We start from the raw sequence: 26,372 nt of genomic DNA, 5'->3' as shown, positions 1-26,372 counted from the left end.
AGATCTCTGTTGAAGTATTACACCAGGACTCTTTCCACTTCTCCTTCATGTTGAAACTTGTCTCTGCAAGATTTTTTGCTGTTAAGATTGGAGGGTGCCTTGACTTTAGCCTGTTTATTTCTAGGGATGGGATGTCTTCAAGGATTGGAAGATTTTGGATTTCCATGATTTTGCTGTATTCATGTAGAAGGAAGTTGGATCTGCAGATGTGTGGAGGTGGAATGTTGCTTAGCACTGGGAGCCAGTAGGTTGGGGTTGATTTTACAGTTCCAGAAATAAGGCACATAGTGGTGTTAAACTGAGCATCAACCAAATACGTGTGGGTGCTGTTCAGCCATGCAGGTGAGCAGTATTCAGCTGTAGAGTAAACGAGGCCAAGAGCAGTGCAGCGAAGCATTGTTGCTGAGGCACCCCAAGTTGTTCCACATAGTTTTTGCAGTATGTTGTTTCTTGTTTTTAGCTTGGATGCTGTGTTAATGAGATGTGGTTTAAAAGATAGTGTTCTATCCAGAGTGATGCCCAGATATTTCGGGATTCTGTTGTAGCGTAGCAGATTGTGGTTGAAGTAGACCATGAGTTCTTTGCTAGCCTGGTTATTGTTCAGGTGGAAGCATGAAACTTCTGTTTTGCTAGGATTTGGACATAATCTCCATTTGCTGAAGTATTCATCTAGGACAGTGAGGTCGTTTGTTAGTGTATCTTCCATTGTAGTAAAATTGGTATGTCTGGTGGCTAGAACAATGTCATCAGCATAGCAAAACTTTTTGGAGGCTGTATTAGGCAAATCTGCGATGTATAAGTTAAAAAGGAGGGGAGCCAGAACTGTCCCTTGTGGCAGTCCATTATCCAGTGTTCTTTGTTTACTTTTGTTCTCGTCCATTCACACTTGGAACAGGCAGTTGCTTAGCATGTTATCAATTAGTTTTGCTATTGTTCTGCATGGGACTGCACGGAGCAACTTGCAGGCTGCGCCATGCTTCCAGACTGTATCATAAGCTGCAGTAAGATCTTCAAAAGCTACAGTTGTTTTCGACATTGTTGGTAGCCTACCTCTATATGTGTGGTGAGTGACAGACCTGATCACAACAGCTTCGTTTATGTCTGAATCTGGCCTGTTCCACTGGGACTTATTGTTCTATTATCTTAGAGGCAACTTTATTAAGGATGAGCAGTTCTAGGAGCTTATAACAGGTGGTAAGCAGGGTGATTGGTCGATAGTTTTCTGGTTTGTGGTTGGTTTTTCCTGGTTTTAAGATGGGGATAATTTTTGTCCTCTTAAACTCTTTTGGAAGTCTATCAATCTGGAGGATGTCAGAGAAAAAGCAAGCCAACCACTGTCTCGAGCTTTTTTGGCCTGTCTTCAACAGGAAATCAGGATGAATTCCATCGAAACCTGGAGCCTTGCCTGGTTTCATATCCATTAGAGCAGTGTTAATATTTTCAAGAGTGAAGGATCGTGAATATAAAGGGTTTGATGGTCTGTTATTTTCAAATATGTAAGTTCTTTTTTTATATGAAGAGTGTGTTGTTTGTCCTTGGCGGTATATCTGGATGTGTTGACAATATGTGATGCTTGGAGAAATAACTGATTGTTCCCAGGCAGCCAGGGTGCCACCACCTAGTTTTCCTAGAAGACTCCATGCTTTTCCACTGGAGTGCCGAAAATCAAGTCTTTCTACTGTTTGTCCATTTCTTCTGTCAGCTGGTGTCAAGGCTGTGAAGGAGTTAATCTGCAATGTGAGGATTGCCACACTCTAGATATTCTTGATACAGTTTATTACTATTATCGTCCCATCCAGGGATATACTCCTTCCAGAAACCTCTTGGTATGGTCTTCTTACCTACAGCTAATTATTGCTTGTTGGAGGGATCCAACAGACATATTTGTCAAGACAGGAAGCAAATGTACCCCAGTCAGCTTTCTGGAAGTTCCAGCAGGGACGTTAGATGGATCTGACAAGGGGTACCTACAAACCTACCTCTAATATAATTGGTCTATGTTGGCTTTGCAGAAAGTTGGAGAGAACTCTTCTCAATGTAGGTAACGCTCATCCATTGTTGTCTTGAGTGATGAAGCAGAGGTCGGGGTTGTACTCCCTGTTCCAAGCTGCTGACCTGAAGGAAGATCTATCTTTTGCATCGAAAATTAGGCATATTGTGAATTTCTGCCCATTCAGTCAAAGTCTCTCTGCATTCATTGTTGGAAGCATATTTCAATAGCATGTGGTGGCTGTTAAAGTCACCTATATGCATTGCAGGGTGGTTGTGCACTGGTAGAACATGTGGAGGCCACAAGAAACAACAAGCCAATGTGTATAAACCCGTTGTGGAGGCCACAACAGGTTTATACACATTGGTAATGGTTATGTTCCCTATCGTGGTTATCAGATGCATGCCACTGACAATGCTGGTTGTAATGAGGTGGGAATCTTCTAGGGTACTACGTACGTAGGTGGCAAGGCCATGTGCTTGATGGTATGTGGCTCCAATGATAATGTAACCAGGAATTCAGCCCCTGCGGCCCTGTTATAATCCTCATCCTTATAGTGAGTCTCTTGAATAAGAACAACATCGACATTGTTGTCATATAAAATCTTTGAGAGGTATTCACATTTTGCTCTACATATACCCTCAATGTTAATTTGGCAAATTTGGACAACAGGTCCAATATTCCTAGTCATCTTGCCCTTAAGAGAGCTAATTAGGAGAATGGAAGAGATGAATGCAAGGTGAATCAGAATAGGAGTGAGGGAGAGTTTTGGGAATGATTAAAGAAGAGAGAACAGAAACAGTAGAAGAGAGGGAATGAGAGAGAGGTATGGGAATGATAGAAGAGGAGAGAACAGAAACAGTAGAAGAGAGGGAATGAGAGAGAGGGGTATGGGAATGATAGAAGAGGAGAGAACAGAAACAGTAGAAGAGAGGGAATGAGAGAGAGAGGTATGGGAATGATAGAAGAGGAGAGAACAGAAACAGTAGAAGAGAGGGAATGATAGAAGAGGAGAGAACAGAAACAGTAGAAGAGAGGGAATGTGTGAGAGGTATGGGAATGATAGGAGAGAACAGAAACAGTAGAAGAGAGGGAATGAGAGAGATAGGTATGGGAATGATAGAAGTGGAGAGAATAGAAACAGAGAAGAGAGGGAGTGAGAGAGAGTTATGGGAATGATAAAAGAGGGGGAGAATGGAAACATTCAGAGAGAGGAAATGAGAAGAATGCGAGGGAGCTGGAACCAGGGATAGAGTGATGCCAGGACAGCAGGTAAGTAGGGGAACACAGAGAGAAAGGGTTAAAGGAGAGAGAGAGGGATGCAGGTGAGCAATCAAGGAACAGAGTGGCAAAAGGTGTGATGTATGGAGACTCGATGATCCGTGGTGTGCAAGATAGGATACCAGAGGAGCGTTTGGCTGGAAGGATGATAGAAAGTGTATGTAAATCGGGTGGCGAGGGATCTGAGATTCTTGCTTGTGGTTGTGCGAAAGAAAACGCATAGATGAAAGATTGTGTATGTGTGTTGCCCAGGTATGATAGTGACGAGAAGAGCAGTAATACTAAATAGCATAATAGCCAGAATGTGTCAGAAGAGAGAATTAGAATGTGTGGATGTTTGGAGGGCATTTAAGGACAGAAGAGAACTGTATGCGAGAGACCGCTTGCATTTGAATGAGGAAGGACGAAGGCATCTGGAGAAATTGCTGTTTTCTGAGTGAGTCAGTGTGTCAATGCAGAGAAACTCTTGTGGGAATGGGTGCTTGGGGAAGGGGAACAACATCAGGTAACACTGAGTCCAGTGTCGAGAGGGGACAATGATAGGTATAGAAGCAGTGAAATTTTTATGCTTTATACTAATGCCAGGATATCCGAAATAAAGGAGATGAATTGGTGGTGCTGATAGCATCAACCTGGCCAAAGATTATTAGGATCTCTGAGATGTGGTTGACAGAGGATGATATAATAACAGGAATTGAAGTAGCAGGGTGCAGCATTTTTCAGCAAGATAGGAAAAAACATGGTAGTGGAGTACTGCTTATGATAATTGATGACTTATGTCCTCTAAGAATGGAGGCTTTGGAAGGCAGTGACACTAATGGTTTTGAAAGCATATGGTGTGAGGTAGAAGTGGCCAAGACAGGATATTTAGTGGGTGGTGCTACAAACCAAGGAGCACAGAGGGTGGGGAGCAGGAGATGTTTAGGCAGTTGAGCTTGGTAAGTGCAACAAGAATGATTGTTATGGGAGATTTTAACTACAGCAGTATAAGCTGTGAAGAGGAAAATGCATGTAGTAATAAGGGGATGGAATTTCTAGAATTCTTGAGGGACAAATGTCTTAGGTAACATGTAATAAAGGGAACAAGAGTTTTGGATTTGGTCATAGTGTCAGAAGAGCTGATCATAAGTGAGATGACATCTCTTCCACCAGTTGGAGAAAGAGTGACCATGTGGTTTTGACTTGGAAGATGAATAGACATGCAGGTGTATCAAAGAAAAGGGAACGTATGTGGAATTATAAGGCAGATGATTATAATGGTCTTAGGTATCAACTAGGGGCAGTTCCATGGAGGGCAGAATTGGAAGGCCAGGATATCATTAGTGCTTGGAAAATTGTGAAGGAATATTTGTTAGCAGCAATAGTAAGCTGTACTCCACGAATGAAGAAGCAGACACAATTTAGTGTAAAGTGGATGACAAACAATATCAAACAGGAACTGCAGTTTAAAAAGTGATTATGGAAGAGATATAAGGAGAGGGGTGGAGGGCAGATACACAAAGAATATAAGATGCAGGACAGGAGAGTGATTGGTATGGTGAGGAAGGCAAAATTGGAATATGGGAAGAGATTGGCACTAAGATCCAAAGAAAATCCTAGGGAATTTTTTAGATGTGTGGCCAGTAGGAGAAGAAATGATTGTGGAAGAATGACATTGCCAGATAAAAATGAGAATAGAGTGACTGATGCAGAGAACATAGTGGAGTTGTTCAATGAGTATTTTATTGGAGTATTTCTTCCTAGAGAAGGTTTAATACTAGAGGGATAGGGCAAGTTCAGGGTTTAGAGGTGCAAGAGAAGAGTCTGTTTCAAACTGAGTACTCTGGATATCAGTAAAGCTGTGGGACTGGATGGTATTTCACCACTGGTTTTGAGAGAATGTGCTCAAGAACTGACAGCTCCCTTGACCAGGCTCTTCAATAAAAGTTTGGCTTCAGGAAGGTACCCGATAGTGCCGCTGCACAAGGGCGGTAGCAGACTGGAAGTGTCTAATTATAGGCCAGTTTGTGTGTCATCGGTAGTCAAGGTCTTGGAGAAATTAGTGAGGGATTATATACAGTGTTGGACAGATGAGGGTAATGTTATCTGAAAGAATCAACATGGATTTGTTAAGGGGCGCTCTTGCTTTAGTCATATGATTGCTTTTATAATAAAGTGACAAGAGCAGTTGATGAGGGAAAAGCATGTACTGCCATTTTTGGATTTTCCAAAGGTGTTTGACAGGGTGCCACATGATAATCTGATATTTAATTTGCAGCACATGGGCTTAAATGTTGGGTCAGTCAAATGGATTCAGGATTGGCTGTCTGATGGTATATCAGAGAGTTGTGTATGGTGGGGCGATATCAAAGAAGCAGAAGGTTACAAGTGGAGTTCCACAGGGCTCAGTACTGGAACCTGTATTGTTTAACCTTTATATCAATAACATTTGGCAATGGATTGCAAGGGGATATTCAGTTGTTTACAGATGATGTGAAGCTGTGAAGGGTTATCAGTAATAGTGCAGATTTGGCAGCCCTGCAAGAGGATTTGAATAAACTAGACAGATGGGCAAATGAATGGGGGTGTTGATTTAATGCAGCAAAATGTAGAGTCTTGAAGTTTGGGATCCATCGACGGGAAGATGTATACTCAATTGGAGGAGCTATACTGGAGGAAGTAGGGGAGACGAGATCTGGGGGTGATGATTGATAGAAAACTGAAATTCGTGAGCATATTGCAAAGGTGATGAAGGTAACCCAGAGGATTGCTGCAATACTGAGAAGGATGCTGACCTGCAGAGATAAGAGTTATCATTCCGTTGTATAAGACACTGATCAGACCACACTTTAGACTCTTGTTCTCAAATTTAGTCCCCAGGATTTGAAGGGAATAAATTAACTGTGGAAAGGGTACAGAGGTAGATAACAAAGACGGTTTCAGGACTGTACAATGTCAGTTACGAGGATTGACTGAGGGAATGTGGACTACAGAGTTTGGTGGATAGAAGAAGGCGAGGTGATATGATCGAGACTTTTAAACTGTTGAAAGGCAGTTACAGGGTAGACATTGGGGAGTTCTTTCACTTGGTGGAACGGCAGGAAGGAACGATGACAAGGGGGCCATCCCTGGAAGTTATGAAAAGAAGCTATGAGCAAGAGGGTAAGGAGTGGTTTCTTTGCATGGAGGGTGGTTGAACTGTGGAATGCATTGCCTGAGAGAGAGTGTTTTGAGCAAGAACGGTCAATGAGTTCAAGGACCTCCCATGATGGGTCTTTTGACTCCATGAGGCCTGAATAATACTTACTTAGCATGCATATGTGAATGAAATTTGAACTTAATGGAACATTTATAGGCAATTTCATCTCTTTGTTATACTCAGACTATATCTTATTTGTAAATATAAAGTCTTATTTCATTTAAATTTAAATTCAGTTTATAATAATCATAATTTAACAAGTGAAATGTTTTAGCTTTTTCAATGTGTTCTCCCCTCTTTCATTGCAGTGCTCTCATTTTTTTAAACTATCCATTAGGTGAAAGCAAACATGTTTATGCATTCTCATAAGGAAAGAGTAGAAAAGTAAGGCAGATTTAGGACTGTCACTGAGGATCTGACTATTTGTTTCAGGATTTTCTGCTTAAGATAGAAAAAAAGGGCAAATTTTTATTGAAAGGGGCATAACAGAATTTGCTATCTGGAATTAGATGTATATTTTCTTCTCAAGAACTAGGAGAAACTATTTTCTTCAAGAGAACTATATCAGCAAAATAGAGATTATTCATGTTAATTTTAACTTCATTCTTCCAATTTGTGAGAGGGGAAAAAAAAAACACCCTTGTTTAATGGCATGTGCAGAGAGTTTTGGAGATTATGTATCTTCATGTCTTCCACTATTTATTCTCACTATTCTTATGTACATTATAATAGAATTAAAATGACTATATATTTCAAGATTTCTATGTGTGTTTGTTCATACTTGGTTTAATGGTGATTCTAGGATAGCTCTGATTTATTGGAATGAAATGCTTTTTTGGAAGCCACGCACACAGAAAAAAAAAAATGGACAAGGGTCATTACAAGTTACTTTTCATTGTAGAAAGCTCTGTATAATCTGAATAATTTGTTATATGGATAGCTTGCTGTAGTGAATTTCATTTACAATAACATTGCACCCATGGGAGCTTTAGTTGAGACTTTTTGGTAGTTGAATGAATTTATTGTAATGGTGTTTTTTATAGTTAGTTTCTTTTGAAAGTTTTCATTTCTTCTATGGGAACTATTTTCACCTATTTCATGAGAGATGGTAATTATAGTATTTTTTAGTTTTTAATTAATTTCATTTGTCTTTTTCTTCCCTTCCCTGTTTCCCTGTCATGGTTTCTGTTGAAGGTTATCTAGTTTCTTTTCCTATTTTTAATTCGTTATAATTTTATATCAAAAAAAAAAATCCATCTTAATCTTGGATGTCCACAGTTCTTCTTCTTGTAGGTTTATATTTATATGCTAGTTTGGGAATCCTATTGTTATTCATCCTTCCTATGTGGTGTAGCCAATTTTGCTGGTATTCTTCTATTTCTTGTATGATGTTTTTTGTATCTAATCGATCTCTTATTTCTGTGTTTTTCTTTTTATCTAATCTAGTGAGTCCCATGAGAGGTCTTAGGAACTTCATCTGTGCTGTTTCCAATCTTTGTCTGTTTCTTTGTTTTAGAATCCAAGTTTCACTTCCAAATTTGAGAGATAGTTTACAGGTCATATGTAATCTTAATTGAGTTTCTTTGATTATTTGTTTTCCAAAATTTCTTTTTATTATGCCATTCATTCTATTGTAAATTTGTAATCTTGTTTCCAATTGTGAATCAGTATTGTATTGTGAGATTATATTTCCTAGATATTTGAATTCTGCAACTTGTTCTATTATTTTATTGTTAAGCATAATTTTGACTCTTTGAATGGTGTTTCCACACATTGTCATAGTTTTTGTTTCAGAGATTTTCATTAAAAATTTTTTTGCTATTTCATTTAGCTTGTTAGTTGCAATTTGGAGTTTATCTTCTGAATTTGAGATTAGTACTTGATCATCTGCATAAAGTATTGTATTTAGTTGTGTATTATTTGTTAGTTTAATTCCATCATTGACAGCTGTTTTCCATTCTTTTAGGATTCTGTTTATATAAATGTTGAATAGGATTGGGGATAAGTCATAACCTTGTCTTACTCCTTTATTTATAGTTAGGTTCTGATAATGTTCCATCTGCAAATTTGATGCAAATTTCTGTATAGACTTTTTATTGCTTTAATTAATTGAGGTATTTTATCGCCTTGTAATATTTTCCAGAGTAGTTTTCTGTTCAAGTTATCATACACCTCTTCGTAGTCAATAAATAGAAGAAAAGTGGACAGATTAAATACTTTTCTTTTTCTATGATCTGTTGCATTGTGAAAGAGGCATCTATGCATCCTCTCTCTCTTCTAAAATCACACTGTTCTTCTTCTTCTAAATAATTTTCTGTATATTTAATTAGTTTGTTCTTTAAGACATTTGCATATAGTTTCGATGCTTGTTATTAAGAGAGTAATGCCTCTGTAATTTCCACATTTCTCCTTGCAACCTTTTTTGTGAATATTTATTACTCCTCCAGTTTCCCATTTTTTTTGGGGGGGGGGGAATCTTTTGATATTTCCAGATATTATTGAAAAGTTTAAGTAAGTTTTCTTTTAAGCTATTGTCTGCATATTTAAAGAACTCAGTGCATATTCCATCCAGGCCTGGATTTTTTCTATTTCTTGAGTTTTTAAATTATTTTTCTAATTCTTTCATTACTGTTTCTTCTATACTTTCCTGTATATTGATATCTTCCATTTTATGAGTTTTGTCATTGTTTTGTATTTCTTGTTTTTCATTCCACAATATTTTATTGTGTTCTATTCAATCTTCTTTGGAAATTAGATTATTTCTTAATTGGTCATTTTCTGCTGTTTGTAGTTGCCTGAAATTTTTAAAACCTATTTTTTGTGGTCCAGTGATATCCCGCTCAATGATTTAACATATTTACTCCAATCTCTGCGTATACTTCTGGAAAGCTTTCTGACTTCAGCCTGTAGTTTTTTATATTGTATATAGTCAGCAGTGTTTTTACTCTGCAGATAGATTTTAAAAGCCTGCTTTTTCCTTTCAATTAATTCCTTTAAGTCATCATTCCAAGTTCTGAGCCATTTTTTTTTGTTTTTCCTTGATTTGTGTCTTAAACTTTCTTCTGCTGCTTTTAGTATGGTTTCCTTTATTTTTTTCCAGTCAGTTTCAATATTGTTTGTGGTTGGTTTTATTTTATCTCTTATTCTGCTTTTATTTAAGTTTCTAATACTCTCCTGTTCTAGGAGGTGAATTTTAAATTGCTTATTAGATGTTCGTGACAAAAGAAAAAATCATTACCTTTTTTTCTTTTGAAGTATGTGGTTCTTTTTATGAATTCAAATCTGCTTTCAACTAACATGAGATCAATTTCGCTCTTCCTCTAAAAACCCTTGTATATTTGATATTATTATTTAGTTTGTTGTTAAGAATAATGTAATCTATTATTGATTTAGTTCCCTCTTGCTTTCCATGTGTACTTATGTATATTTTTATGCCTGAAGAAAGTATTGCTGATTTTCAGATTGTTAAATATGCAGAAGTCTCTTATTAAAAATCTATTGTTATTGATTACTGATTCTCCCTCTGATCCAATGCATCCTGTTATTAGGTTATTTCCCACTCTAGCATTGAAATCTCCCATCAAGATTGTTGCTTCATTTTTGTTTCATCAATACATTCCTGCAGTTTTTGGTAAAATTCTTCTGTCTCTTCCTTTTTTCCCATCTACTGGTGCATACATTCCAAAAATATTGAATGTTTGATTCATAATTTTCATTCTAACTTTGATTATTCTGTCTGATACCCAAGTATAATCCAAAATTTTGCTTTTCCATTTTTATTAATCCATATTGCAACCCCAGATGAAGCTCATTTATCTTCTGGAACTTTGGAGAAGATCATGAGATAATCTTCCAGAATTTGAGATCCCTTCTTTTTCTTTTTTGTCTCAGTTATTGCTGCTATATCAATGTTTCTATTTTTTAGTTCTCTCTGTTTAGCTCATCAATTTTGTGTGCGATTCCATGGACATTCAAAGTAGCTATTTTAAAGAGAAATCCCTGTCCATTAGCCAAGTCAATTCCAATTAAATCCATCCTATTTTCTTCTTCAGAGCTTTGTGAGTAATTGTAAATTTCCCCTGGGTAGTCTACCAACCTTTCACAGGGTGAATTCGGTGGTGGGGCTGCCACCTTAAGGCCTCCGAACCTATCTTTTGTGAGGGAAAGCAGACTCCCACTGCATGAGATGAAAAACATAGTATAATAGGAAAGATTCACCCCTTGCCCTCGACTACTCTAATAGCATTGGGGGGGGGGGGAGCAAGAGGAACAGAAAGAAAGAAGAGTAGGGACCGGTTTACGGATAATATACAGATGTATATTACGTGAAGTAAGGCACGGTCCAGAATCAGGTACCTCGGGTTTGCCACTCCCATACTCACCCTTGAGGAGTAAAAAAAAAAAAAATAAAGAAAAAAGTCTTTTCTCTTCTATAAATTCCGGCAATCTCTCTCTCTCTCTCTCTTTCCCAATCTTAACCTGCCCATTTAGGTTATGATTATTTCATTTGATTAAAATTTAGGATGTGAAACTTTTTGAAATTTTAGTTTTTTTTTTGTTATAGATGTTTCTGCTTATTGTATTTGATACTTTTTTTTAATATAAATACTATCTTTCAGTTTTTCATGTATTATAATTATAATCTTTGCTACTGACAGTTATCATGACAGTTCAAAGTATAATGAATATCTATTCTGTAATTTGACTAAATGCAACCCTCTTTTTCATACTTCTGAAAGTCTAATCACAACCCATTTTATTTTTATTTTATTTATTTATTTTTTCCCACTCAATAGCCCTTCTAAGCAAGTTAGCCTTGAAGAGATCTGCATTTTCAAAAATCCAAAATCCATGCAAAAATCCAAAGGAAGAGCAAACATTGCTCTTCCTTTGGATTTTTGTTTGTCCTTTCTGTTAACTAATAACTTACCAGTAATTCAGTAATTTCTTCCAGTATTTTGCTACATTAAAAACATTTTGCATGTTATAATGTTATTGTTGACTAATTTTGTAAAATATACTTCTTAGTTTGACCTTAATCAGTCTCATAGCTGTGTAGCCATATGCTATGTTAGCATTCAACCACTTGTATTATTACCTGAGATCTTTTGTGATTAATTCAACTTTGTAATACTCGTTACTCATAAAGTTAACATGTTCATGTCAGGCTGTGTATTGTGCAAGTTGCACATCAAATGGGAACTCGCTTGACTGCATAACATGTCCTTTCTGCATCTGTTAAATTGTTAAATATATATGGCATGTCAGTTTCAGTTCAGTAAACTTATTTCTTAAAATAGTAGTTTTGAACCATTTTAATGCTGTAGAAAATCCCAAATGTAACAAAATCTTATTTCAAGTAAAAAAAACAAAACATGAAATCAGTAATTTGTTTCTACAGTTGGTGAAGTGTGTGTGTGTGTGTGTGAGATAATAATTTCCCTTATCACACTAGCCATGTATTGCAACTGATTGCAAAGTAATAGGTTGTCAGGACAATATCCTCACAGCCTATTATTTTGCAGTAGTTGTTGGGATATTGTACTGAATTTAGTGTTAGGATAAAACCTCTTTGTTTGGCTTGTGTGTAGTATGATCACTGTGGGAGAAAAATGTTTTTCAACTATACAGAGTCATAAATTCCAACTGTCTCTAATTATACTAAATTCTAATTACTCCATCATTAAATGCAGCAGACTTGCTCTGTATGCTGTATTTAACACTATAATAAAAATTGCAGCTGTGCAGTGTAGTGTCTTTTGAGATAGGTCATTTTCATTCCAGTACAAAGCTAGCAATGTATAGTCACTTTTTATTATTGTAAGTTGAAATATAACAACTGGATATAGAATTTCCCTTAATTATTGGTTTCTAATATATCCTGAAACACAGATCCCCCCTCCCCTACATACATTTGTTTTGATAGAAGTATTTGTTCCTGCCTGTGTTGAAAATATTGAAATTTTAAAGTATTTTGGCACTGTATATTAACAACAAAATAGCTCTGTTTCTGTGTTGTGACTCACTGTTCAGTTAAGTGAGTAGTGTCAGTAATTTGTGTTGAATAGTGCAAAAGTAAGAAGTAGAATATTTCATGTGACTTTCTATTTGCTAAAAGAAAGTTTTTGTATATGTGTGTAACTATGGATATCCACTATGGTATTATTGTACATGTACTGAAGAAGGACATGCAGGTATGTGCAAAACGTGTTGCTAAAAAAAATCAAAGCAATCTGTGGAAGTACTAACAGCTTACTCTTAAAAGCTAACACAAAATTAACTTATTAAAAATTGGAAAAAAAAAAAATCCTTCAACTGAAATTATCTATGTTAAGACCAGTTTCAATTAAGTAAAAAAAAAATAAAAATATATATGTGTGTGTGTGTGTGTGTATATATATATATATATATATATGTTATTAATCACATCTAGAGACAAATAAAGATATTCCTAAATCTTTAAACATGATAAGTAAAACTGTCATTGAATATGTAGGAAAAAAGAAATCATTAGTAAATGTGTGATCAAAGCAGATATCATAGCATAAACTTTGTGGTGAAACATTTAGTTTAAAAACTGATGAGCTGATATGTTAAGAACCACCAATATATGAACATTACTATCCATGCAAATGTTAATAAATTTTGGAATCTTGATATGTCGTATTCATGGTGCTATGCCCACTGACATATGTGTAACCTTTCTTTGAAATAAAATAAAAGAATTTGGTATTTCCTTTAGAAGTTCTGTATCTATAACAACAACTGGAGCTTCAGTTAATGAAGAAAGTAGTAAAACTGATCAATCACAATCATCAGTTATGTTCAATACAGCACACAGTCAGCAATAATCAGAGTTCTTTATAGTAAAAAATCATTTACAAGAAAATGACATTGGTGAACTGGAAAAGCCAGTTGTTGAATTATCTGATACAGATGATAATAACTTGTCATCATCAAATTCCTGACATGTATCCTAAAGGGGTGTACAGGATATTATGATAGCACTACATGAAAAACTTGCATCATTACTAAATTTCTATCAACAATTTTCAGAGGAAAATTGTTGATAGAAATTTATCAGATCTTATATAATATATCTTCTAAAGCACTATCATTATCAGATCCATTATAACATTATCAGATCTTATATAATATATCTTCTAAAGCACTTTTTACTCTATCAATCCACCTATATCTTGGGCTTCCTCTGGATCTTTTTCCTGCCAACCTGGCAGAGAACACTTGTTTTGCTAACCTTTCCTCTCCCATTCTGTTTAAGTGACTATACCACCTGAGATTAACTTTGCTAACACATTCTTGGATGCTAACAATGTCATATTCTTTCCTAATATCCTCACTTTTAATATATTGTCATCGATTCCATCTGTTCATGCCCCTAATCTTTCCTGGGACTCTCATATCAAGTCTCTAGTCTTTGGCCAAGTGTTTTATTCCAGCTCTCATATTCATAAGTTAAAATTGGTTTGAACATTGTCTTGAATACAGATAATTTAGTGTTTTGACTAATTTCTCTCTTATTCCATATAAATTTATTCAGTTGACTTCCCACCATACTGCCTTTGTTGATTCTGTTGTCTATTTCCATATTTAATATACCATCTTCACTAAAAATCGTGCCTAAGTAGCTGAATAACAAGTAACTGTTTTACTTGTTCTATAGGTTCCATTTATGAATCAGTTGATATTTTCAACATTTCTGCCCATTTTCATTGTCTTTGTCTTGTTCTTGTCAACTCTCACAATGAAATTCATGATCTTAATACTTTAGAGATGATATGTCATACCTCCATTAATTCTCTAATTAACTATTTTAAATGAAATGATTGTCAATTAAATTCTAAAAAAAAAATTGCAACTGAATTCTCTGATAGCAATATGAAAGGTGGTTACAATATCCATGGATTGCCAAAAAAAAAAAAAAAAAAAAGATTCAAAATCATTTGAAGATAATTTACTTGAATTGCTTTCTCATACAATATTATTATTACTGCAGCCAATAAAGATTGTTTAGAAGCAAAATTTTGAAAACTTGAATTTGTATGATATCACTGATGTAATGTTAAAATTTATACTTAATGAACTAATAAATCAAAACATTTTTAATCAAGGAATTTAAGGATGCACTGATATTTGCATATGATGAACATCTTATTTTGATGTTCATATATGTATATACGTGGGCTGTTCAGTAAGTAATAAGACTAATTTTACTGTGTCGAAACCACTCATCACAATATTAATTTCTGTGGAATGAAGAAATGTTGCTGTCTGTATTAAAAAGAGGTTGATAGATGGCGTATATGGGCTGATGTGCCAGAGTGTCACGTGACTAAATGCAAGCTTGTTTCGTCGCGCCTACGAGGCGCGATCAGTCTCCAAAATGGAAGTGTCCTTGGAACAGCATTATGGGATTAAATTTTGTGTGCGTTTGCAAAAATCGGCATCGGACACTTTTAACATGATACACAAAGCTTTCCACGATGAAGCAATATCGAGGGCAAGTGTTTTTCGCTGGTATAAAACTTTTAAGGAAGGAAGGCAAAATGTGGAAGATCTTGAACGTGAGGGAAGACCTTCAACATCCATCACAGAGACAATGATCAACACAGCAGCGATTATCATCGAGCACGTCAAAAGGAAGCGTCCATTGCTGAAGAATGGCTTCTTACTGCACCATGATAATGCAAGGCCACATATTGCTGGTTGTGTAGTGGACGTTTTGCAGAACAACACAGATATCCAATCACACCCTCCATACAGTCCTGATCTTGCACCGTGGCTGTTTTCTGGCTTTTTTTTTCAATTTCTGGCTGTTTCCTCAGCTCAAGAAACTACTAAGAGGCTGCCATTTTGAAAGCAACAAAACATGTGTAAAAGCTGCAGAGGTGGTTTTGAAAGAACTCTCAAAAAACGGAATTTCACATGTTTAAGAAGTGGACGCAACGTTGGGACAAATGCATCGCATCTCACAGTAGTTACTTCGAAAAAGACCATGTAAATGATGTCGATTAAAGGTAATCTGTTTTCTGTATAAATATAGTCTTATTACTTATTGAACAGCCTACGTATATGAAAAAATATAACATACGTGCGTGTGTGTGCGCGTGCGCGCACTACTGCTAATGTTCGAAAGTTGTTAATGTTAATATTCCCTAGTTATTGTCGACATTAATTGAATCATGTCATTAGTTACTTAAGTACGAAAAAAATATCTTATTTCCCACTTTAACTAGTTACTGTTCACTTTAATGGATAGAATGTATATGTCTGAAAAACTGTTAAAATAAGCTGTCCAAGCAGTCCTGTCCACTGTTCTGCATCCAGAATCTATCCATCCCTCTGGGTCTGGCTCCCACTGATAAGACCTCAGTAAAGGTCGAAACTGGCTGGGTAGTGACCTTTCTCATAATGCATAGCATTATACATGTCCTTGCTATTTTAAGGATACTTGTGACATAAGACTGAATGATATATGCACATAAACACAAGAAAGATATTTAATTAACCAAATATTTTGGTCTGGAAATAGCAGACCATCCTCAGTGGTATTACAAGAGCAGTTTAAAAAAAAAAAAAAAATACAAGCTAGAATACTAACAATAGATCGTTAAAAATAGAACACGTCGCGTGATTTTATATCACTAAGTATGAAATGGAATATTTTGAAATAGAGACATGATTGGGGGGGAAAAAAAAAAAAAAAAAATTAACGAGTAATCTTGATTAGACTTTCCCAGATTTTTGATATGGATATACAGTCATTACGATTTAGGTTGGGACGATGGAGCAAGGCCTCCTCGCTTTCCTTGAACAAATGTTCAAATCTATAACGGGATCTATGCAAGAGGCAAGTCCCAGACCAAAAGATGCTGTGGTCAGTTTCAATCCTGTGTTAAGCCAATCTAGACTTTTCAGACTGTTTTTTGTTGTGAAGAATGGAGGATTGATGTTCTTGGATTATTTTTTCAAGAGAACGTCCAGTCTGTCCAAAATAGGAGATATCACAGTTGCAAGGAATTTGATAAACTCCAGGAAGAGATAAAGTTGAGCGTTTGTCTTTAGGAGAAGGAAAATGAGAAGACAATTTGTTAATAGGAGAATACGTAGCTGTTAAATCATATTTCTTTAAAATTCTTGCAATAGGTTCCGAAATACCGGAGATATAAGGAATAGGCACTCGACGTATTGAAACTTTGTTGTTTTGTGGAGGATTGTAAGAATTGAGAAGATGTCGAGTACTTTTTTCAGAAAAGCTATTGAGTTTCATATGTTGTTGGATAGTAGAAAGTTCTTTCTGTAGATAATCAAAAGTAGAACAATTAGTTTTGGCTCTTCTGATGAGGCATTTTATAATTCCTGTTTTTTGACATGGATGATGGGCTGATTCTTTAAGAATATAACGACCTGTGAACATTGGTTTCCTGTATACTGTAGTTGTAAGAGTATTTGAAGGTGACCGGATGAGGAAACCGTCTAAAAAAGATAAGGCTAAGGTTGTTTTCTTCTATTTCCATAGTAAACTTTATACGATGATGCAAGGAATTGATACTGTTTAAAAAAGAAGGAAAAGAGTTTTTGCTGTGTGGCTAAATAGTAAAGATGTCATCTATATATCTTACCCAAAAGGATGGTTGAGGGAAAATATGATTTAACAGCTACGTATTCTATTAACAAATTATCTTCTCATTTTCCTTCTCCTAAAGACAAACGCTCAACTTTATCTCTTCCTGGAGTTTATCAAATTCCTTGCAACTGTGATCTCTCCTATTTTGGACAGACTGGACGTTCTCTTGAAAAAAGAATCCAAGAACATTAATCCTCCATTCTTTACAACAAAAAAAAGTCTGAAAAGTCTGGATTGGCTCAACACAGGATTGAAACTGACCACAGCATCTTTTGGTCCGGGACTTGCCTGTTGTATAGATCCTGTTATAGGTTTGAACATTTGTTCAAGGAAAGCGTGGAGGCCTTGCTCCATCGTCCCAACCTAAATCGTAATGACTGTATATCCATATCAAAAATCTGGGAAAGTCTAATCAAGATTACTCATTAATTTTTTTTTTTTTTTTTTTTTTTTTTTTTCCCCCAATCATGTCTCTATTTCAAAATATTCCATTTCATACTTAGTGATATAACATCATGCGACGTGTTCTATTTTTAACGATCTATTGTTAGTATTCTAGCTTGTATTTTTATTATTTTTTTAAACTATTCTTGTAATACCACTGAGGATGGTCTGCTATTTCCAGACTGAAATATTTGGTTAATTAAATATCTTTCTTGTGTTTACGTGCATATATCATTCATTATACATGTCCGCAAGGATATGTGATTTGCATTATGGGATATTAAAGCAATCGATGTGAAGTCATTAGCTTCTATATACTAGTTGCCCAGTCCTGAAAATACTTTTGGCACAAACTGTGTTTGCATACACTTGGATAAAGAATTAAACCAAGAATATAATTTCTTGGCATCTTTAATTTATTATACCACTTTAGACTAACCCTGCTCATTTTCTTCAATACTAACAAGAATTTTTCAAGTTTCTTTCTCATTTTTAATGATTCTGTCATTGATGCCATCTGTTCACTGTCCTAATTTTTCTTAGAACTCTCATATCTGTGGTCTTTAGTTTTTGATCAAGTGCTTTATTTCTAACCCATCTCTGAGATCCCTAACTTAAAACTGGTTTGAATATTGACTTGTTTACTGCTAGTTTAGTGTTTTGGCTAATTTCTCTCTTATTCCATACAGATTTAATCAACTGGCTTCTCACCATTCCAGCTTTGCTAATTCTGTTTCCAGATTTAACTTGCTATCTTCATTAAAAATTGTGCCTATATAGCTGAAATATTTTATTTGTCAAATAGGTTCTCCACTGAGAATACAGTTGAAGTTTTCTATGTTCTTGACTATTTTCATAGTTTTAATCTTTTTATGGCTGATTTTTATTATTATTATTACATAACACCTCCAGGGAAGGCACCAACTACAATTATACCAATGCCATCTACTGCCTACCACCACCACCACCACTAGTAGTATTTCTAATGACAGTCGCAAACATCCATGCTCATGGTGGGATTTGAACCCACAGCCTTTTTGGCTGGAGAGCAGATATGCTAACCAGGCTGGCTTGTTATGCAATTTAGTTAGAAGACCTGTGGAGACTTGCACTGGATGTCTTTAGGTGTACATCATCATCAGATCCATAACTGAATTTTATCCAAACAAGTAACCTGTTCATGCAGTGATGACTGATATCAGCAGTCAGATATTATAACTTAATTGCGTGCAATTATGAGTTAGCATTGCTGTTTATCATATTCACTAGCAGTAAAAAATTATTTACAAGTACAGTTTAGCATACTGCTAAATTGTACTTGTAAATACTGAAAAAAAAAAAAAAGAAACTACAGAAAAACCTTGCTTAACACGGATTTGATATGCGCATTAAGCAAGTTTTCCTGTAGTTTTTTTCAGTTAGGTGATTGAGTGAAATGATACTATTTTCTGCTTTAAGCGAGTGATTAATCAGTTAACGTGATTTTTTTACATTATGCAAAATTTTTTGTTGCCAGTCTGCAGCAAGTGGCAGCACTAATCAATGTAGCAGTCAGTGCTGTGGGCAGTGGCTGGTGACACTCGGCAATTGACTCAAAGCTATCATCGCAAGCACACATGCAAACTCTGTCCTCTTGTTCAATCACTTTTCCTTCATTTTGTTTTAATTTAGATACCTATAAGGCTTTATTATATTCAACTACTGATATGGAAAAGAGAAAGACTGATAAAGAAAGTGGGTAATAAAAAGAGAAGAAAAGTAATTATGTTTGAGGAAAAGCTGGAAATCATTAAGAGACATGAAAGTGGTGCTAGTAATACAGTGATTGTTCTAGACCTGGGATACAGCTAGTCTACAGTTTGGACTATTATGTAAGAGCAAAGAATACAAAGAACAAGGAAAAGTTGTTACTGCTTCTTTAAGCATGGATAATCCAAAATAGAAGCCATTTAATGATTGAGATGGAACATCTTCTATCACTCTCTTTGATGATTGTAACAAAAAAAAGAATACATGTTAGCACGAGGAATATTCAGGCAAAAGCTCTCAATATTTTTACCTCATCGAAAGAGACCAAATTTCAAGTGGAATGTGAAAACTTTACTGCGAGTTTAGGATGTTTTAGCCATTTTAAAATCAAGCTGGACTTAATAACATAAGAATAACTAGGAAATCTGCTAGTGTTAATAAATATTTTGCAGCCAAGTTTCCTGAAGAATTGCAAAGGATAATTCAGTAGGGTGATTATGATGATCGTCAAATATTCCACGGCGATGAAACTGGTCTACTTTTCTAGCTAAAACTGAAACATCTCAACTAGGATACAAAGTATCTAAAGATTGTCTTATGCTTTTATTAGGAGGCAATGCAGAAGATGACCTTAAACTCAACCCTATGTTAGTTTATTGTGCGCAAAATCGAAGATCTAACATTAATGAAGAAATCAGCATAATTGAAAAAGAACTAGCTAAAACTGAAACATCTCAACTAGGATACAAAGTATCTAAAGATTGTCTTATGCTTTTATTAGGAGGCAATGCAGAAGATGACCTTAAACTCAACCCTATGTTAGTTTATTGTGCGCAAAATCGAAGATCTAACATTAATGAAGAAATCAGCATAATTGAAAAAGAACTTGGATTTAATGAACTGGATAATGAAGATGTGAGAAACTTTCTCAATTTCCATTCAGAAGAAGATAAGGAGAACGAACAAGAAGAGAATATTACAACTAAGAATTTAACTGCAATAGAACTTGAGCTAGTTTTCAATCACATTGAGCATGCTAAGGAAATTTTGTTTGATGCTGATCCTGATATGGAACGAAGCTTCGAAGTTCGCCGAAATCTTGATAAAGCAGTAGCCAGCTGTCGCAAATTGTATGACAAGATGAAAAAGTCGAGCACTCTTCAAAGATCTTTACTTATTTTTTTTATTTTATTTTATTTATTTATTATTATTATTATTATTTTTTTTTTTTTGTAAAGTAGCTCATTTAAATGTTTAGACATTAAATAAAAATTTAAACAATGATTTTTACTTTTGATGATTTTATCCTCTAATTTAACTTATACTGTAAATTTTTTTCAGTATAAATTTACGCTGATTGGATGAATTATAATTATTCCTATTGTTTATTGTATTCGCTTAATGCAATTTTGCTTAGCACACATTAATAGATGGATTGATTAATTGCATTAAGCAAGGTTTTCCTGTATTAGTTAATATATTTTATTTTGAAGTCTACATAGCAGAAAATTGACCATTCACTTCCATTATATGCATATGCTGTTCACAGTAGTCATTGCTTGCAGATGTCAGGTTTGACTATTTATATGCTCTAAGTCAAGGGAGTTGTCAGTCTAGAGACATTATTTTAGGATGAATAATTCACTGTGTATTTGAGAAAGTAGCAAAGTAATGCATCATTCCACCCCTGGACTAAGTTCATTGTTGTATCTTGGACTTACTAATGCTACCTGTTGCTGACAGCAATTGAAAGTCAAGACATTGTGCATTTGTATGTTCTATTTTAAGAGTTTAGCTTTCAAACACTGCAGGCAGAATTTCCTTTTTTTTACTATACATTTTTTTCTTCATATAGAATTCTTTACATTTATTTATAATTTTATTAAATATTTAATTATTGAATATTTATAATTTTTATTGTATGTGATAATTAAACATCAGATTGTGCTCATTGTATCAAGATTAATAAACTTATATAGCGGTCCAATTTATCCGTTCTGTCTCAATTTTTTATCAGTACAGCAAAAACTCAGAATTCTGTTTAGCAAGTAGTAGTGTGTTCCTTTGAATCCAGCAATCAATTCTAGTATTAGAAGGGACATATGATGATATTGAGATATACAGTATATTAATTCTCTTTGGTGAAAGTGTTTTTTTTTTTTTTTTTTTTTGGTGGGGGGATTCAATGTAATGTAAATGCACTGACTCTCTCAGTATCTACTTATATGTACTGAATGCATGCACGTTCATTGTCATTGAATTTTTCGTTTAAACCGTGATTCATTCATTAGGATAAGAAGCGCACGCGCGCGCGTGTGTGTGCGTGCGCACATATATATATACATACAAATTTTTCCTCTCCTTACAGATAAACCTGCGTTATGGTCTAAAATCACCTAAATTAGGAGTGGTAAGAGAGACTTGTACGGCATGTGCTGGTACAATGATCTTGGAATTTGCTGCTCTTAGCCGCCTAACAGGAGAACCAATATTTGAGGTATGTAATTATATGATCCGCTAATTAAATAAATTATAATTTTTCATCAAATTTCTGATATGTACCTTCAAGAAATGTGTAGAATACTATGATTGAAAACATGTAAAGTTTAAATTATTACTTCTTATTAACCATTTTCATCCAAATTAGTCTATTATCAGTCATTCCAATATTGTGAGATATTTCTGCATTTTAACGGATTTCTTACTGTATCCATCTACTTTGATCTTGGTCTTTCCTTATCCTTACACCTTCTTTTGGTGCTGTCTCCTGACACCAAACACCTTCTTTTGCTAACCTTTTCTTTCCCATTCTGTTTAAGTGATCATGCCACTTCAGATTAGCTCTGCTCACCCATTCCTGAATGCCAACATTGTCACGTTACTTCCTCATATATGATTCTGTCACCGCTGTGTTCTAGTCTTTCTTCTATTTTTTCTCAAACTGTCATATTTTTGTCTTTAGCCTTTGATTAACTGCTTTATTTCTAATTCAGTTCTCAGATCCATCATCATCAAATTCCTGATATGTACAGGATATGATAGTACTGCATGAAAAACTTACCATTACTAACTTCCCATCTACAATTTTCCTCCAAATCAATCTGTTACCTGTCAAGACTTCAACATTATGAGATCTTATATTTGCTGTATTCTAAGGCACCTTTTACTGGATCAATCCACCTATATCTTGGTCTTCCTCTGGGTCTTTTTCCTGCCAACCTGGCAAAGAACACTTGTTTTGCTAATCTTTCCTCTCCCATTCTGTTTAAGTGACCATACCACCTGAGATTAACTCTGCTAATGCATTCCTGGATGCTAACAATATTAAGTTCTTTCCTAATATCCTCGTTCTTAATTGCCACTGATGCCATTCACCCCTCTAATCTTTCTCAGGACTCTCATATCTGTAGTCCTTGGTCAATTTTTTATTTCTAACCCAGCTCTTAGATCCATATGTTAGAATTGGTTTGAACACTGTCTTGTATACAGCTAATTTAGTGTTTTGACTAATTTCTCTCTTATTCCATATAAATTTATTCATTTGACTTCCTACCATACCAGCTTTATTAATTCTGTTGTCTATTTCCATATTTAATTCGTGCTTAAGTAGCTGAAACAGTTTTCTTGTTCTATAGGTTCTCCATTCACGATGCAGTTGATATTTTCAATATTTCTTCCTATTTTCATTGTCTTTGTTTTGCTATTGCTGATTTTCATACCAAATTTATTAGAACAGTTATTCAATTTAGTCAGGAAATCTTGCAGACTTGCAGTGGATTTATTTAGAAGTATAACATCATCTGCATAAAGCAAAGAGCTGAGATTAACATCCCCAATTTTGAAATCAGGTTTAATACCACTTTCCTTCATAATGTGATCCACATAGATAATAAATAACAGAGGGGATAATGTACATTCTTGTCTGACATCAGATTTAACATTAAACCATCTTCCTGTACTTCCTTCAATTCTAATTGCTGACTTACAACTCAAATAAAGACTAAGTATTGCTTGATGTAATGTTCATTGACACCATACAACTGTAGCGCTTGGAACAGCTTCTCTCTTGGCACCATGTTATATGCCTTTTCCAGATTGACAAAACTTAAATACAGATCTTTATTATATTCCCATGATTTCTTAACTATTTGTTGTAACGTGAAAATTTGATCCTGACAGCCCCTATTTGGCCTGAATCCAGCTTGTTCTTCACTGAGCTTCTCTTCCACAATCCTTCTCAACCTTTTCTCAAGTATACTTGAATAAATCTTACCAGGAACACTCAGTAGGATAATACCTCTGTAATTTTCACATTATTTTATTTCCCTTTTTATATATGGGTAATATGAGAGCTCTACTCTAATCATCCGGAATTCATGCTTAAGGGTCAAAGCTGTATAACTGAGAGGAGACCTCCACATCACCTTTAAAGGAATGAAGAGAACCTACCAGATCTTCCTACCTAATGTCCAATCCTCACCTTCTCGTGGTGCATCCTGTTAGGTATCCACCTGGATACTTAACAAACGAGGATGGGCTGGCAATTTCAGATTTAGCCGACCAAATTGTATTCTTATTGGCTTAAACCAAAATATGAAATGAGTTCTCAGATCCATAACTTAAAATTTAACGTAGTCCTTTATACTTCTAGTTTAGTTTTTGAGCTAATTTCTCTCATTATATAAATGTATTCAGTTGGATTTCAACTGTATCATCTTTGCTTATTCTGTTGTCTATTTTCATGTTTAATTTGCCCTCTTCAGTGAAAATTGTGCCTAAATAGCTGAAATATTTTATTTGTTCTTTAGGTTTTTCCATGAGATATGCATTTGATATTTCCGATATTCTTGCACCATAAGAAATATCTTATGTTTGGTCTTTTTATTGGAGATTTTCATTTCAGATTTATTATAGCAGTTATTCATTTTATTTAAAGAGCATTTAAGATTTGCACTGGATTTATTTAGAAGAGTACCATCATTGGCATAAAGCAAAGAGTTGAGATTAATATTTTCAGTTATGATAAATATCAGGTTTGATGCCATTTCCGTTCATAATGAAGTCCATACAGATAACAAGTAAGAGTCAAGATAGTGTGCATCCTTGTCTTAAACCTGATTTTACATTAAACTGTCTTTTTATACCTCCTTCAATTCTAATTGTTGATTTGCAGCTTAAGCATTAGAGTATGAATTGCTTGATATAATCTCATGTACATCACATAATTGTAGCATTTTGAACAGCTTTTCTCTTGGTACTCCATTCATGTTTTTTTTTTTTTTTTTTTTTTTATGTCTGCAAAACTTAAATATAGATCCTTGTTATATTTCCATGGTTTCTCAACTATCTGTCTTAAATTGAAAATCTGATATACCTGACAATTCTTGTTTGACCTGAAATAGGATTTTTGTGCATCTGAATACTCAAACTCAGCAAGTCTTTAAATCTTGACTCAAATTTATTATTATTATTATTACATGTCACCTCCAAGGAGTCCAAAGACTCACTGAGAGAGGGCACCTATTCTACAACTCTCCATCTCCACCACTCAATCCACCAACTACAGTGAACCGCATCATCTACACCAACACCATCTACTGCCCACTACCACCACTAGTATTTTCACAGACAATCACAAACATCTATGTCCATGGTGGGATTTGAACTTGCAGCCTTTTGGCTGGAGAGCGGATATGCTAACCACTCAGCCAACCAGGCACGCACATTATAGCAGTCACCACTATAATGAAATGATGCACTATAATGAACTATAGAAAATTCCCACCTAAGTCCCATAAAACTAATGCTATTTTGAAGCGTTCTGTAACAAACAGTAAAAGTTCAAAACCTTCACTATTGTGAAATAAATTTCCTAGCAAATGACATCTCAGTCAGGAGACAGGAAGTGTAACAAAAGATAATTGTAGTACAAAAAAAAGAAAATTGTGGGAAATGGCCTTTACATATTTCTTTAACCATGCTTCATTAATCATACATTAAGGACGGTACTCAAAGGATTAGCATCATCGATTTTCTGGTATGTATCTTGAAGGAATGTTCCTGCTACTATGACAGCCATACATGATTAAGTTTACATGATTATTTATCTCCTATCAACAATTTTCTTCTAAATTAGTCTATTACTTGTCTGCACTCCAATATTGTCATATCTAGCATTTCATGCTTCTACAGTATTTCTCGGTGAATTGGTTTGCCTTGATCTTGGTCTTCTTCTAGGTTTTCCTGTGATCCTGGAAAAAAAACGTGTTTTGCTAACCTTTCTTATTCTGTTTATAAGCACACCACCTAAGATTAGACCAGTCACACACTCCTAAATGCTAACAATGTCATCCTTTCTGAATATCTTCATTTTTAATGACTCTGCCATTCATGGCATCTGTTCAGGTCCCTAATTTTTCTCAAAACTCTCATATCTCTGGTCTTTAATGTTTCATTGAGTGCTTTATTTATAACCCAGCTCTCAGATCCATAATTTAAAATTGGTTCAAAAACTGTCTATTTTACCAAAATATACTGCTCTTTTGGTGTTTTGGTTAATTTCTCTCTGTTCATAAGTTCATTCATAACTATACTTTTTAACGAAATTAAGATGTAGACTATATATATTATCTAAAATAAATTTAATTAATACTTCCAATATTTCAGCAAAGTCAGATTGATTGCCATCATCATCAGGGTACAAATTATAACTTTATTCAACTGGCTCCCTACCATACAGCTTTGCATAGCCTGTTGTTTATTTTCAAATTTAATTTGCCATCTTTATTAAAAATTGGGCCTAATAGCAGTAATATTTTACTTCTATAGGTTCCCCATTGAGAATGCAGCTGAAATTTTCTATTTTCCTGCCTATTTTCAGAGTTTTTTTATGGCTGATTTTCATGTCAAATTTATTTCATCTGTTATGCAATTTAGAACTGTGAAGACTTGCACTGGATGTGTTTAGGTGTACATCATCATCTGCATAAAGTATTGAGCTAAATTTGATATCCCCTGATTCTAATATCAGGTTTAATGCCACTTTCTTTCATAATGATCAATATAGATGATGAATAAGAATG

At 34.9% G+C, this 26,372-nt stretch overlaps 1 protein-coding gene across 1 annotated transcript in view; it reads left to right on the top strand.

Moving 5' to 3' along the window:
• Nucleotides 1-26,372, top strand: part of LOC150104094 (ER degradation-enhancing alpha-mannosidase-like protein 3) — a 391,801-nt gene that overhangs the window by 141,285 nt on the left and 224,144 nt on the right. The window contains 1 exon segment of the mRNA XM_090396397.1: nt 21,659-21,786. Within this exon segment, the coding sequence (XP_090252523.1) occupies nt 21,659-21,786 (128 nt within the window).

The sequence above is a fragment of the Typopeltis vanoorti genome, chromosome 8, assembly GCF_054136105.1.
Source record: "Typopeltis vanoorti isolate ZY-2024b chromosome 8, IOZ_Tvanoo_1.0, whole genome shotgun sequence".
Classification (NCBI taxonomy): Eukaryota; Metazoa; Arthropoda; class Arachnida; order Uropygi; family Thelyphonidae; genus Typopeltis; species Typopeltis vanoorti.
Note: the sequence above shows the minus strand (reverse complement) of the source record. Positions and strands in the feature narration are given on the sequence as shown.